Here is a 15,415-nt window from a genome sequence, read left to right as displayed (position 1 = left end):
AAGACAGCAGAAGCGCAACAATCGCCGACTCAAGTATCACAAAGTCTTCTCCATTTGGGAAAGTTTCCGCGGGAGAAATTATTTCTCTACGTCGCAAAATCCGCGACTGAAAAGAAAGCAGTGGCAAAACTCCGAGATTGCTTAAAAGCAGGCTGACGTGCACCGGTCAGAAATCATGCGGGTGGAGTTTGTTCGGCCTCGCGACGGGGCCATACAACAGACGATAGCTGGAAGCATTCTTCCTACGTTATTCTTCTCTAATTCTACGCCTGCTGCTTGTCGATGCTGCTAGTACGCGATAAAACCCACGCCCTTTTATTTGGAAGCTGGGGGAAGACGGCAAGGCCTCAAACACACAGCACATCCTATATTGTCTTTGGGAGACGGAGACCCACCGTTTTAACTTGCAGAATCATTTCCATCAGTAAGACAAGCGAGACAGAGATGATATCCCCATGCTCCATCTTTATTGTGCAAATGCTGCTCAAAGCTTTTCATTACCCTCCACAGACACCCACCAAAAACAATTATATGTCAACGGTGGCTAGGCTGACGGGCAACACGTGAAATCCATTCGGTGGCGATCCGTACGCGTGCAGCAACTCCTGCGGTGCAAACATCTTAGCCAGGAGGCCGGCCCAACTGACGGCCACCCAGAATACAGAGACGTGCGCGGTAGTCTGAAGGGGCTGAGGGTGGGTATCTCACAGCCATCCGGAATCCATTGGTCAGGCCCAGGTTAGCAGCACACTTCTCGCCATCAATCATCAAACGGCCAAGAAGCTGGAGAAGGAAATAACGTTACGTAACGGAGCATGCCACAGCACAGTGAAGAGTGGAGAGGGCAGGAAGCCAAGGAAGGCGAGCAGAGAACCAGCCACAGAACGCGGTTAACTAGTTCTTTGCCATTCAAGCGCTGCTCTTCAAATTACTGCCTTTCTGCAACTGACACGTTCCAAGCAAAGCTACAAAGTCCGATTACGCATAATGGGGGGAGGGACAGCTATGGGACTTGCCATCTTTTTTTTTCCTTTTCTTCCTAACCCCCTCCCCACCCCCAGCTAGAGAGTAACGGACTACAAATCGGGCACAGAAGCCAGATTGGTCTCGGGATTCCAGCCCCCCCATTATATCTTCGGGCAACCTAAGTCTTTCTGGCAGACAAGAAAAACTCGATGTAGGCTTTGTGAGCCCACGCCAAAGCCATGGGACTTGACTTCTGTAGCTGAAAATGAAACATCCAGCACCCCTCAGCCAGCTCTCTCCTTCCTCGCCTCCGACCTGCTCAAAACCCCAAGCCCTCTTCTCCATATTAGAGCCATGACCACTGTCTGGAAACAGCGAGAACAGGCATCGGGCCATACTTCTGAACAGCACTGCATTTTGCACTACAAGTACGTACCCAGAAATGAGCATCGCTTTCTCTCACTTCCCTTAGTCAAAACGCTCAGCTCCGTTACAAGCTAGAGGCAAAAGATTATGGCGTCGGGAAAGCCCAAATAGCCTACTGTGCCTCTTTGCAACATCGAGAGGAAACGAGGCGACGGGACAAAGCCTACTAAATTACATACCACTTACAGGCACCGTTTAGTGTACAGAAAGCTTCCACGGTACTTACAGGTGCGCCACAATCTTCTGCTCCGGATAACCTCACAACGGCCTTCTGGGGAGCGGCTAGGAAAAAAGCGTAGGAGCTTGCGGTGAAATATCATGGAACGCAAGGCACTGGAGGAAGAGGACACGCTTAAAACGGGATTGGCTTCGGAGAAAGGCAATAGCTGAAGCAGATCGCTACGTCCCACTGAACGCGTATCCCAAACGCAAGACAAAACAGCAATTCTTCCTAAGTGATCTTTGAATTGGCAAAGCCCTCTCCCTTCTATGCACAAACCATGTTTTCACAGGCTCCTGCTGCTACGAGCACAGAGCGATTTTAAACCCAAACAAAACCACCTCCATTTGCGCTTATTTCACTCTCATATTAAGACCCTGCTTAACCACTCAAGCGGCAAACGGTGGCTCACCATCCTTCAGTTATGGCCAAATATCGCCTTCCTATCCTACTTTTGACCAAGGCATTTTCAAAGAACCTGGGGTTATCCCGAAAGGAGGCCGTGTTAACTCTCCATCCTCAAGAACACCGCGGACTCCGGTGAAAGAACATTTTGGATTAGCGCGGTGAGGCTGGCATCAGACACTTCCAAATCGAGGCAAAGGTTATCGCCTTCGACACGTGAATACCACCGACCTGTAGGACACGGTCAACTAATTCTAATGGAACTAGCACGACTAGCAGCGACAAAGGGATTGATATCGCGCGCGACAAGCGTCCGCGGCTGCCACCAAGCGCTTCAGCGTCACAGGCCCGCCTCTACACACGCGCACACAACCACACGGTGGCGCTGGGAAGCCAGGCGAGCCAGACGGCACCAGCGACCCAGTATGCGCCACGGCAGCCCCGAGGCACCGAAGCAGCGCGGGGTTTTAGAGGAGGCGCTGTAGTAGCGAGCATCACCAGCCAGAAAGGCCCGTCCGCCCGCCCCGCCCCGCGGCAAGGTCGCCGCTCGCCCCGCCGCACTCGCCGGCACCGCAACGGGCGCTCGTTCCAGAGGGCCTGCGAGCGCGCTAGCGTGGGGGAGGGGTGGGACGGGAGGGCAAGGGAAGAATCGCGCGACGCACGACAAAGCCGCGGCTACCTCCTCGTCCACAACGGCTCCTCCTCGCGGATAACGTTGGCGGAGAACTCCTGGCGGGCGACTTTTCCCAAGAGAGCGGCGCCACCGCGCCAGGCGGCCGGCGACCTAACGATCCCGCCGGCCATGACGGCGCCCGCTCGCTACAACACTCCCTCAGCCCCAAACCTCCCCCGCTCGGCTCGGCTCGGCTCGGCTCGGCTCCGCTCGGCTCGCCTCGGCTCGGCACGGCTCGGCCCTCGTCGGCGCTCATTGGGCCGACAGAGCCGTGCCGGCCGTTCTCGCGCCTCGGTTGGCTGTCTCGCCTGCCCTTTAAGCTTGTCCCCGCCCTGTAGGCGGCTCCGCTCCCGTCGGCTCCGGTGCTTATCGGGGCTCAGGGACTTAGGCGCTGGGGGCTTTTTGGTGCCCATCCCTCCCGTCAAATGACCGTCAAATGTTGGCGGGGCAGGCCAGGAGTTTGCCATCTTTGGATGAAGGACGGGCAACTCGGGGAGAGTGCCAGGATGTTGCTAGCATGCGCAGGGAGAAAATTCGACAAGCCAAAGCCCAGCAAGACCTTAATCTGGCCGCCATTGTTCGAGATGATTAAAACAATGTTTTTACGAACGTATTAGTAGCAAGAGGAGGGCCAAGGAGAATCTCCCTTCTTTATTCGACGCGGTGGGGAACATCACCACCGAGGAGGAGGAAAAGGACTGAAGTTCTCAACGCCTTCTTCACTTCTGTCTTTAGCAGTGAGACCAGCTATTCTCAGGGTACTCAGCCCCCTGAGCTGGAAGACGGGGCCGGGGAGCAGAATAAACGCCCCTCAATTCCCAGTGCCTTCTTTACTTCTGTCTGTTCTGACTGTTGCACCGGTGCTGGACGTGCCGTTACTATGAGCAACCCAAGGAGAACCAGACAGTATAGATATATATATATGTATGGACTCTGCAAAAACTTTTGTGCGCGCTTTTCCCTTGCTGTGTTTTCCTTCCGCCTGTGATCGACCGAGAAAGAGAACCTGCCCCCCCACCCCTGCTTCCAACCAGAATCGTGAAACATTGTCACACTGCGGTGGTAACCATCTCTGCATTCCTGTAACAAATCCTTGCTTTTCTTTTCTGTCTTTTCACTATTGCTTTCGTCATCCCGCCTCCCATCCCCAGGCCTAGCTAACCAAAACTTTCTACAATAAACCGGTTGGGCAAATATTTGTCTCCTTTCTGAGTTTTAATCTCACGTTGGGTATACGTATATAACGAACCGTCTTGCTACCGATACTTGGAGCCAGACAGATGCCCACCTCCAAGAAGGGTCTGATGGAGGATCTGGGGAACTACAGGCCTGTCAGCCTAACCTCAGTATCAGGGAAGGTCATGGAGGAGATCACCCGGAGTCAGATCACAGGGCGTGTGCGGGACAACCAGGGGACCAGGGCCTAGCCAGCGCGGGTTCCTTAAAGACAGGTCCTGCTTGACCGACCCGATCTCCTTCTATGACCAGGTGACCCGACTAGTGGATGAGGCAAAGGCTGTGGATGTAGTCTACCTAGACTTCAGTGAAGCCTTTGACTCTGTCTCCCATGGTATTCTCCCAGAGAAGATGGCAGCCCATGGCTTGGGCAGGTGTACTCTGCCGGGTCAGAACCTGGCTGGATGGCCAGGCCCAGATAGTGGTGGTGAATGGAGTTCAATCCAGCTGGCGGTGGACGCTAGCGGTGTTCCCCAGGGGGTCAGCGTTTGGTCCGGTCCTGATTTATATTTTGATTGATGATCTGGACGAGGGGATTGAGCGCACCCTCAGCAAGTTTGCAGGCCACACCATGTTGGGAGGAAGGCTTGATCTGCCTGAGGGTAGGAAGGCCCTACACAGGGATCCGGATAGGCTGGATCGCTGGGCCGAGGCCAATTGCAGGAGCATCTACGAGACCAAACGCCGGGTCCTGCACTTTGGTCACAACAACCCCATGCAACGCAACAGGCTCGGGGCAGAGAGGCTGGAAAGCTGCGCGGAGGAAACGGATCTGGAGGCATTAGTCAACAGCCACCTGAACATGAGCCAGGAGCGTGCCCAGGGGCCCAAGAAGGCCAACGGCATCCTGGCTTGGATCAGAAATCATGTAGTCAGCAGGACTAGGGAGGTGATCATCCCTCTGTACTCGGCGCTGGTGAGGCCGCTCCTCGAGTACTGCGTTCAGCTTTGGGCTCCTCACTACAAGAAAGACGTTGAGGTTCTGGAGCGTGGCCAGAGGAGGGCAACAAAGCTGGTGAAGGGACTGGAGCACAAGACCTATGGGTAGCGGCTGAGGGAACTGGGATTGTTTCGTCCAGAGGAGGGGAGGCTCAGGGGAGAGAGGCCTTATCGCCTCTTTACAACTACCCGAAAGGTGGTTGTAGCGTGGTGGGGGTTGGCCGCTTCTCCCACGTAACCAGCGACGGGACAAGAGCTAACGGCCTTACGCTGCGCCGGGGGGAGCTTCAGGTTGGATATTCGGAAAAACGTAACAAGTTGTCTTATTCCGCTTCTTCAAACGGTTTAATTCAGAGTCATTCACAGCTGCGATCGTCAGTCCCGCAAGCGGATCTACTGCTGACAAATCGAGATTCTCTGAGGAACGGCCGCACAATAATTTCATTTAGCAAGTTTCAGGTCTTTAATTTTTAATGCAAATATTTATTAGCATTTTGAAACTCCCCCACTCCAGTAAGCCTTGAATGCAATTGCAATTCAACAAAGACTCAAGCAAAGCCAGAGGCCTAACAAAGCGCGAGAGGTGATTACATGTAAAAGCCTTACGGTGCCTGTAGCTACTCCTCCTTCTGGTTACGGAACAATACTTCCTTTTTTTTTTTTTTTTTTTTTTTAATGTTTTGTTCATATTAAAAAAAGAGAAATGGAGAAGGGCAGCTGAGTCTCAAAGACAGCAGAAGCGCAACAATCGCCGACTCAAGTATCACAAAGTCTTCTCCATTTGGGAAAGTTTCCGCGGGAGAAATTATTTCTCTACGTCGCAAAATCCGCGACTGAAAAGAAAGCAGTGGCAAAACTCCGAGATTGCTTAAAAGCAGGCTGACGTGCACCGGTCAGAAATCATGCGGGTGGAGTTTGTTCGGCCTCGCGACGGGGCCATACAACAGACGATAGCTGGAAGCATTCTTCCTACGTTATTCTTCTCTAATTCTACGCCTGCTGCTTGTCGATGCTGCTAGTACGCGATAAAACCCACGCCCTTTTATTTGGAAGCTGGGGGAAGACGGCAAGGCCTCAAACACACAGCACATCCTATATTGTCTTTGGGAGACGGAGACCCACCGTTTTAACTTGCAGAATCATTTCCATCAGTAAGACAAGCGAGACAGAGATGATATCCCCATGCTCCATCTTTATTGTGCAAATGCTGCTCAAAGCTTTTCATTACCCTCCATAGGCACCCACCAAAAACAATTATATGTCAACGGTGGCTAGGCTGACGGGCAACACGTGAAATCCATTCGGTGGCGATCCGTACGCGTGCAGCAACTCCTGCGGTGCAAACATCTTAGCCAGGAGGCCGGCCCAACTGACGGCCACCCAGAATACAGAGACGTGCGCGGTAGTCTGAAGGGGCTGAGGGTGGGTATCTCACAGCCATCCGGAATCCATTGGTCAGGCCCAGGTTAGCAGCACACTTCTCGCCATCAATCATCAAACGGCCAAGAAGCTGGAGAAGGAAATAACGTTACGTAACGGAGCATGCCACAGCACAGTGAAGAGTGGAGAGGGCAGGAAGCCAAGGAAGGCGAGCAGAGAACCAGCCACAGAACGCGGTTAACTAGTTCTTTGCCATTCAAGCGCTGCTCTTCAAATTACTGCCTTTCTGCAACTGACACGTTCCAAGCAAAGCTACAAAGTCCGATTACGCATAATGGGGGGAGGGACAGCTATGGGACTTGCCATCTTTTTTTTTCCTTTTCTTCCTAACCCCCTCCCCACCCCCAGCTAGAGAGTAACGGACTACAAATCGGGCACAGAAGCCAGATTGGTCTCGGGATTCCAGCCCCCCATTATATCTTCGGGCAACCTAAGTCTTTCTGGCAGACAAGAAAAACTCGATGTAGGCTTTGTGAGCCCACGCCAAAGCCATGGGACTTGACTTCTGTAGCTGAAAATGAAACATCCAGCACCCCTCAGCCAGCTCTCTCCTTCCTCGCCTCCGACCTGCTCAAAACCCCAAGCCCTCTTCTCCATATTAGAGCCATGACCACTGTCTGGAAACAGCGAGAACAGGCATCGGGCCATACTTCTGAACAGCACTGCATTTTGCACTACAAGTACGTACCCAGAAATGAGCATCGCTTTCTCTCACTTCCCTTAGTCAAAACGCTCAGCTCCGTTACAAGCTAGAGGCAAAAGATTATGGCGTCGGGAAAGCCCAAATAGCCTACTGTGCCTCTTTGCAACATCGAGAGGAAACGAGGCGACGGGACAAAGCCTACTAAATTACATACCACTTACAGGCACCGTTTAGTGTACAGAAAGCTTCCACGGTACTTACAGGTGCGCCACAATCTTCTGCTCCGGATAACCTCACAACGGCCTTCTGGGGAGCGGCTAGGAAAAAAGCGTAGGAGCTTGCGGTGAAATATCATGGAACGCAAGGCACTGGAGGAAGAGGACACGCTTAAAACGGGATTGGCTTCGGAGAAAGGCAATAGCTGAAGCAGATCGCTACGTCCCACTGAACGCGTATCCCAAACGCAAGACAAAACAGCAATTCTTCCTAAGTGATCTTTGAATTGGCAAAGCCCTCTCCCTTCTATGCACAAACCATGTTTTCACAGGCTCCTGCTGCTACGAGCACAGAGCGATTTTAAACCCAAACAAAACCACCTCCATTTGCGCTTATTTCACTCTCATATTAAGACCCTGCTTAACCACTCAAGCGGCAAACGGTGGCTCACCATCCTTCAGTTATGGCCAAATATCGCCTTCCTATCCTACTTTTGACCAAGGCATTTTCAAAGAACCTGGGGTTATCCCGAAAGGAGGCCGTGTTAACTCTCCATCCTCAAGAACACCGCGGACTCCGGTGAAAGAACATTTTGGATTAGCGCGGTGAGGCTGGCATCAGACACTTCCAAATCGAGGCAAAGGTTATCGCCTTCGACACGTGAATACCACCGACCTGTAGGACACGGTCAACTAATTCTAATGGAACTAGCACGACTAGCAGCGACAAAGGGATTGATATCGCGCGCGACAAGCGTCCGCGGCTGCCACCAAGCGCTTCAGCGTCACAGGCCCGCCTCTACACACGCGCACACAACCACACGGTGGCGCTGGGAAGCCAGGCGAGCCAGACGGCACCAGCGACCCAGTATGCGCCACGGCAGCCCCGAGGCACCGAAGCAGCGCGGGGTTTTAGAGGAGGCGCTGTAGTAGCGAGCATCACCAGCCAGAAAGGCCCGTCCGCCCGCCCCGCCCCGCGGCAAGGTCGCCGCTCGCCCCGCCGCACTCGCCGGCACCGCAACGGGCGCTCGTTCCAGAGGGCCTGCGAGCGCGCTAGCGTGGGGGAGGGGTGGGACGGGAGGGCAAGGGAAGAATCGCGCGACGCACGACAAAGCCGCGGCTACCTCCTCGTCCACAACGGCTCCTCCTCGCGGATAACGTTGGCGGAGAACTCCTGGCGGGCGACTTTTCCCAAGAGAGCGGCGCCACCGCGCCAGGCGGCCGGCGACCTAACGATCCCGCCGGCCATGACGGCAGCCCGCTCGCTACAACACTCCCTCAGCCCCAAACCTCCCCCGCTCGGCTCGGCTCGGCTCGGCTCGGCTCCGCTCGGCTCGCCTCGGCTCGGCACGGCTCGGCCCTCGTCGGCGCTCATTGGGCCGACAGAGCCGTGCCGGCCGTTCTCGCGCCTCGGTTGGCTGTCTCGCCTGCCCTTTAAGCTTGTCCCCGCCCTGTAGGCGGCTCCGCTCCCGTCGGCTCGGTGCTTATCGGGGCTCAGGGACTTAGGCGCTGGGGGCTTTTTGGTGCCGATCCCTCCCGTCAAATGACCGTCAAATGTTGGCGGGGCAGGCCAGGAGTTTGCCATCTTTGGATGAAGGACGGGCAACTCGGGGAGAGTGCCAGGATGTTGCTAGCATGCGCAGGGAGAAAATTCGACAAGCCAAAGCCCAGCAAGACCTTAATCTGGCCGCCATTGTTCGAGATGATTAAAACAATGTTTTTACGAACGTATTAGTAGCAAGAGGAGGGCCAAGGAGAATCTCCCTTCTTTATTCGACGCGGTGGGGAACATCACCACCGAGGAGGAGGAAAAGGCTGAAGTTCTCAACGCCTTCTTCACTTCTGTCTTTAGCAGTGAGACCAGCTATTCTCAGGGTACTCAGCCCCCTGAGCTGGAAGACGGGGCCGGGGAGCAGAATAAACGCCCCTCAATTCCCAGTGCCTTCTTTACTTCTGTCTGTTCTGACTGTTGCACCGGTGCTGGACGTGCCGTTACTATGAGCAACCCAAGGAGAACCAGACAGTATAGATATATATATGTATGGACTCTGCAAAAACTTTTGTGCGCGCTTTTCCCTTGCTGTGTTTTCCTTCCGCCTGTGATCGACCGAGAAAGAGAACCTGCCCCCCCACCCCTGCTTCCAACCAGAATCGTGAAACATTGTCACACTGCGGTGGTAACCATCTCTGCATTCCTGTAACAAATCCTTGCTTTTCTTTTCTGTCTTTTCACTATTGCTTTCGTCATCCCGCCTCCCATCCCCAGGCCTAGCTAACCAAAACTTTCTACAATAAACCGGTTGGGCAAATATTTGTCTCCTTTCTGAGTTTTAATCTCACGTTGGGTATACGTATATAACGAACCGTCTTGCTACCGATACTTGGAGCCAGACAGATGCCCACCTCCAAGAAGGGTCTGATGGAGGATCTGGGGAACTACAGGCCTGTCAGCCTAACCTCAGTATCAGGGAAGGTCATGGAGGAGATCACCCGGAGTCAGATCACAGGGCGTGTGCGGGACAACCAGGGGACCGGGCCTAGCCAGCGCGGGTTCCTTAAAGACAGGTCCTGCTTGACCGACCCGATCTCCTTCTATGACCAGGTGACCCGACTAGTGGATGAGGCAAAGGCTGTGGATGTAGTCTACCTAGACTTCAGTGAAGCCTTTGACTCTGTCTCCCACGGTATTCTCCCAGAGAAGATGGCAGCCCATGGCTTGGGCAGGTGTACTCTGCCGGGTCAGAACCTGGCTGGATGGCCAGGCCCAGATAGTGGTGGTGAATGGAGTTCAATCCAGCTGGCGGTGGACGCTAGCGGTGTTCCCCAGGGGGTCAGCGTTTGGTCCGGTCCTGATTTATATTTTGATTGATGATCTGGACGAGGGGATTGAGCGCACCCTCAGCAAGTTTGCAGGCCACACCATGTTGGGAGGAAGGCTTGATCTGCCTGAGGGTAGGAAGGCCCTACACAGGGATCCGGATAGGCTGGATCGCTGGGCCGAGGCCAATTGCAGGAGCATCTACGAGACCAAACGCCGGGTCCTGCACTTTGGTCACAACAACCCCATGCAACGCAACAGGCTCGGGGCAGAGAGGCTGGAAAGCTGCGCGGAGGAAACGGATCTGGAGGCATTAGTCAACAGCCGCCTGAACATGAGCCAGGAGCGTGCCCAGGGGCCAAGAAGGCCAACGGCATCCTGGCTTGGATCAGAAATCATGTAGTCAGCAGGACTAGGGAGGTGATCATCCCTCTGTACTCAGCGCTGGTGAGGCCGCTCCTCGAGTACTGCGTTCAGCTTTGGGCTCCTCACTACAAGAAAGACGTTGAGGTTCTGGAGCGTGGCCAGAGGAGGGCAACAAAGCTGGTGAAGGGACTGGAGCACAAGACCTATGGGTAGCAGCTGAGGGAACTGGGATTGTTTCGTCCGGAGGAGGGGAGGCTCAGGGGAGAGAGACCTTATCGCCTCTTTACAACTACCCGAAAGGTGGCTTGTAGCGTGGTGGGGGTTGGCCGCTTCTCCCACGTAACCAGCGACGGGACAAGAGCTAACGGCCTTGCGCTGCGCCGGGGGGAGCTTCAGGTTGGATATTCAGAAAAACGTAACAAGTTGTCTTATTCCGCTTCTTCAAACGGTTTAATTCAGAGTCATTCACAGCTGCGATCGTCAGTCCCGCAAGCGGATCTACTGCTGACAAATCGAGATTCTCTGAGGAACGGCCGCACAATAATTTCATTTAGCAAGTTTCAAGTATTTAATTTTTAATGCAAATATTTATTAGCATTTTGAAACTCCCCCACTCCAGTAAGCCTTGAATGCAATTGCAATTCAACAAAGACTCAAGCAAAGCCAGAGGCCTAACAAAGCGCGAGAGGTGATTACATGTAAAAGCCTTACGGTGCCTGTAGCTACTCCTCCTTCTGGTTACGGAACAATACTTCTTTTTTTTTTTTTTTTTTTTTTTTAATGTTTTGTTCATATTAAAAAAAGAGAAATGGAGAAGGGCAGCTGAGTCTCAAAGACAGCAGAAGCGCAACAATCGCCGACTCAAGTATCACAAAGTCTTTTCCATTTGGGAAAGTTTCCGAGGGAGAAATTATTTCTCTACGTCGCAAAATCCGCGACTGAAAAGAAAGCAGTGGCAAAACTCCGAGATTGCTTAAAAGCAGGCTGACGTGCTCCGGTCAGAAATCATGCGGGTGGAGTTTGTTCGGCCTCGCGACGGGGCCATACAACAGACGACAGCTGGAAGCATTCTTCCTACGTTATTCTTCTCTAATTCTACGCCTGCTGCTTGTCGATGCTGCTAGTACGCGATAAAACCCACGCCCTTTTATTTGGAAGCTGGGGGAAGACGGCAAGGCCTCAAACACACAGCACATCCTATATTGTCTTTGGGAGACGGAGACCCACCGTTTTAACTTGCAGAATCATTTCCATCAGTAAGACAAGCGAGACAGAGATGATATCCCCATGCTCCATCTTTATTGTGCAAATGCTGCTCAAAGCTTTTCATTACCCTCCATAGGCACCCACCAAAAACAATTATATGTCAACGGTGGCTAGGCTGACGGGCAACACGTGAAATCCATTCGGTGGCGATCCGTACGCGTGCAGCAACTCCTGCGGTGCAAACATCTTAGCCAGGAGGCCGGCCCAACTGACGGCCACCCAGAATACAGAGACGTGCGCGGTAGTCTGAAGGGGCTGAGGGTGGGTATCTCACAGCCATCCGGAATCCATTGGTCAGGCCCAGGTTAGCAGCACACTTCTCGCCATCAATCATCAAACGGCCAAGAAGCTGGAGAAGGAAATAACGTTACGTAACGGAGCATGCCACAGCACAGTGAAGAGTGGAGAGGGCAGGAAGCCAAGGAAGGCGAGCAGAGAACCAGCCACAGAACGCGGTTAACTAGTTCTTTGCCATTCAAGCGCTGCTCTTCAAATTACTGCCTTTCTGCAACTGACACGTTCCAAGCAAAGCTACAAAGTCCGATTACGCATAATGGGGGGAGGGACAGCTATGGGACTTGCCATCTTTTTTTTTCCTTTTCTTCCTAACCCCCTCCCCACCCCCAGCTAGAGAGTAACGGACTACAAATCGGGCACAGAAGCCAGATTGGTCTCGGGATTCCAGCCCCCCATTATATCTTCGGGCAACCTAAGTCTTTCTGGCAGACAAGAAAAACTCGATGTAGGCTTTGTGAGCCCACGCCAAAGCCATGGGACTTGACTTCTGTAGCTGAAAATGAAACATCCAGCACCCCTCAGCCAGCTCTCTCCTTCCTCGCCTCCGACCTGCTCAAAACCCCAAGCCCTCTTCTCCATATTAGAGCCATGACCACTGTCTGGAAACAGCGAGAACAGGCATCGGGCCATACTTCTGAACAGCACTGCATTTTGCACTACAAGTACGTACCCAGAAATGAGCATCGCTTTCTCTCACTTCCCTTAGTCAAAACGCTCAGCTCCGTTACAAGCTAGAGGCAAAAGATTATGGCGTCGGGAAAGCCCAAATAGCCTACTGTGCCTCTTTGCAACATCGAGAGGAAACGAGGCGACGGGACAAAGCCTACTAAATTACATACCACTTACTGGCACCGTTTAGTGTACAGAAAGCTTCCACGGTACTTACAGGTGCGCCACAATCTTCTGCTCCGGATAACCTCACAACGGCCTTCTGGGGAGCGGCTAGGAAAAAAGCGTAGGAGCTTGCGGTGAAATATCATGGAACGCAAGGCACTGGAGGAAGAGGACACGCTTAAAACGGGATTGGCTTCGGAGAAAGGCAATAGCTGAAGCAGATCGCTACGTCCCACTGAACGCGTATCCCAAACGCAAGACAAAACAGCAATTCTTCCTAAGTGATCTTTGAATTGGCAAAGCCCTCTCCCTTCTATGCACAAACCATGTTTTCACAGGCTCCTGCTGCTACGAGCACAGAGCGATTTTAAACCCAAACAAAACCACCTCCATTTGCGCTTATTTCACTCTCATATTAAGACCCTGCTTAACCACTCAAGCGGCAAACGGTGGCTCACCATCCTTCAGTTATGGCCAAATATCGCCTTCCTATCCTACTTTTGACCAAGGCATTTTCAAAGAACCTGGGGTTATCCCGAAAGGAGGCCGTGTTAACTCTCCATCCTCAAGAACACCGCGGACTCCGGTGAAAGAACATTTTGGATTAGCGCGGTGAGGCTGGCATCAGACACTTCCAAATCGAGGCAAAGGTTATCGCCTTCGACACGTGAATACCACCGACCTGTAGGACACGGTCAACTAATTCTAATGGAACTAGCACGACTAGCAGCGACAAAGGGATTGATATCGCGCGCGACAAGCGTCCGCGGCTGCCACCAAGCGCTTCAGCGTCACAGGCCCGCCTCTACACACGCGCACACAACCACACGGTGGCGCTGGGAAGCCAGGCGAGCCAGACGGCACCAGCGACCCAGTATGCGCCACGGCAGCCCCGAGGCACCGAAGCAGCGCGGGGTTTTAGAGGAGGCGCTGTAGTAGCGAGCATCACCAGCCAGAAAGGCCCGTCCGCCCGCCCCGCCCCGCGGCAAGGTCGCCGCTCGCCCCGCCGCACTCGCCGGCACCGCAACGGGCGCTCGTTCCAGAGGGCCTGCGAGCGCGCTAGCGTGGGGGAGGGGTGGGACGGGAGGGCAAGGGAAGAATCGCGCGACGCACGACAAAGCCGCGGCTACCTCCTCGTCCACAACGGCTCCTCCTCGCGGATAACGTTGGCGGAGAACTCCTGGCGGGCGACTTTTCCCAAGAGAGCGGCGCCACCGCGCCAGGCGGCCGGCGACCTAACGATCCCGCCGGCCATGACGGCGCCCGCTCGCTACAACACTCCCTCAGCCCCAAACCTCCCCCGCTCGGCTCGGCTCGGCTCGGCTCGGCTCCGCTCGGCTCGCCTCGGCTCGGCACGGCTCGGCCCTCGTCGGCGCTCATTGGGCCGACAGAGCCGTGCCGGCCGTTCTCGCGCCTCGGTTGGCTGTCTCGCCTGCCCTTTAAGCTTGTCCCCGCCCTGTAGGCGGCTCCGCTCCCGTCGGCTCGGTGCTTATCGGGGCTCAGGGACTTAGGCGCTGGGGGCTTTTTGGTGCCGATCCCTCCCGTCAAATGACCGTCAAATGTTGGCGGGGCAGGCCAGGAGTTTGCCATCTTTGGATGAAGGACGGGCAACTCGGGGAGAGTGCCAGGATGTTGCTAGCATGCGCAGGGAGAAAATTCGACAAGCCAAAGCCCAGCAAGACCTTAATCTGGCCGCCATTGTTCGAGATGATTAAAACAATGTTTTTACGAACGTATTAGTAGCAAGAGGAGGGCCAAGGAGAATCTCCCTTCTTTATTCGACGCGGTGGGGAACATCACCACCGAGGAGGAGGAAAAGGCTGAAGTTCTCAACGCCTTCTTCACTTCTGTCTTTAGCAGTGAGACCAGCTATTCTCAGGGTACTCAGCCCCCTGAGCTGGAAGACGGGGCCGGGGAGCAGAATAAACGCCCCTCAATTCCCAGTGCCTTCTTTACTTCTGTCTGTTCTGACTGTTGCACCGGTGCTGGACGTGCCGTTACTATGAGCAACCCAAGGAGAACCAGACAGTATAGATATATATATATGTATGGACTCTGCAAAAACTTTTGTGCGCGCTTTTCCCTTGCTGTGTTTTCCTTCCGCCTGTGATCGACCGAGAAAGAGAACCTGCCCCCCCACCCCTGCTTCCAACCAGAATCGTGAAACATTGTCACACTGCGGTGGTAACCATCTCTGCATTCCTGTAACAAATCCTTGCTTTTCTTTTCTGTCTTTTCACTATTGCTTTCGTCATCCCGCCTCCCATCCCCAGGCCTAGCTAACCAAAACTTTCTACAATAAACCGGTTGGGCAAATATTTGTCTCCTTTCTGAGTTTTAATCTCACGTTGGGTATACGTATATAACGAACCGTCTTGCTACCGATACTTGGAGCCAGACAGATGCCCACCTCCAAGAAGGGTCTGATGGAGGATCTGGGGAACTACAGGCCTGTCAGCCTAACCTCAGTATCAGGGAAGGTCATGGAGGAGATCACCCGGAGTCAGATCACAGGGCGTGTGGCGGGACAACCAGGGGACCGGGCCTAGCCAGCGCGGGTTCCTTAAAGACAGGTCCTGCTTGACCGACCCGATCTCCTTCTATGACCAGGTGACCCGACTAGTGGATGAGGCAAAGGCTGTGGATGTAGTCTACCTAGACTTCAGTGAAG

General features: G+C 53.9%; 1 protein-coding gene and 2 pseudogenes across 3 annotated transcripts; all 3 read right to left on the bottom strand.

Moving 5' to 3' along the window:
• Positions 1 to 445: 445 nt before the first annotated feature.
• Positions 446 to 2,877, bottom strand: LOC121108838 (annotated as a pseudogene). The gene is made up of 3 exons (XR_005843480.2): positions 2,697 to 2,877; positions 1,619 to 1,725; positions 446 to 783 (listed from the first exon to the last, which is right to left on the bottom strand). The product of XR_005843480.2 is annotated as a histidine triad nucleotide-binding protein 1-like (transcript).
• A 3,160-nt stretch (positions 2,878 to 6,037) lies between these two features.
• Positions 6,038 to 8,547, bottom strand: LOC121108837 (histidine triad nucleotide-binding protein 1-like). Its single transcript, XM_040656974.2, is given in 4 exon segments — positions 6,038 to 6,375; positions 7,210 to 7,275; positions 7,277 to 7,316; positions 8,288 to 8,547. Coding segments are annotated over 4 exon segments (519 nt in total). The 5' UTR covers positions 8,539 to 8,547; the 3' UTR covers positions 6,038 to 6,213.
• Positions 8,548 to 11,624: 3,077 nt separating this feature from the next.
• LOC121108836 lies at positions 11,625 to 14,055 on the bottom strand (annotated as a pseudogene). Its single transcript, XR_005843479.2, has 3 exons — positions 13,875 to 14,055; positions 12,797 to 12,903; positions 11,625 to 11,962 (listed from the first exon to the last, which is right to left on the bottom strand). The product of XR_005843479.2 is annotated as a histidine triad nucleotide-binding protein 1-like (transcript).
• Between the last annotated feature and the right edge of the window lie 1,360 nt (positions 14,056 to 15,415).

The sequence above is a fragment of the Gallus gallus genome (assembly GCF_016699485.2).
Source record: "Gallus gallus isolate bGalGal1 chromosome W unlocalized genomic scaffold, bGalGal1.mat.broiler.GRCg7b W_unloc6, whole genome shotgun sequence".
Lineage (NCBI taxonomy): Eukaryota > Metazoa > Chordata > Aves > Galliformes > Phasianidae > Gallus > Gallus gallus.
Note: the sequence above shows the minus strand (reverse complement) of the source record. Positions and strands in the feature narration are given on the sequence as shown.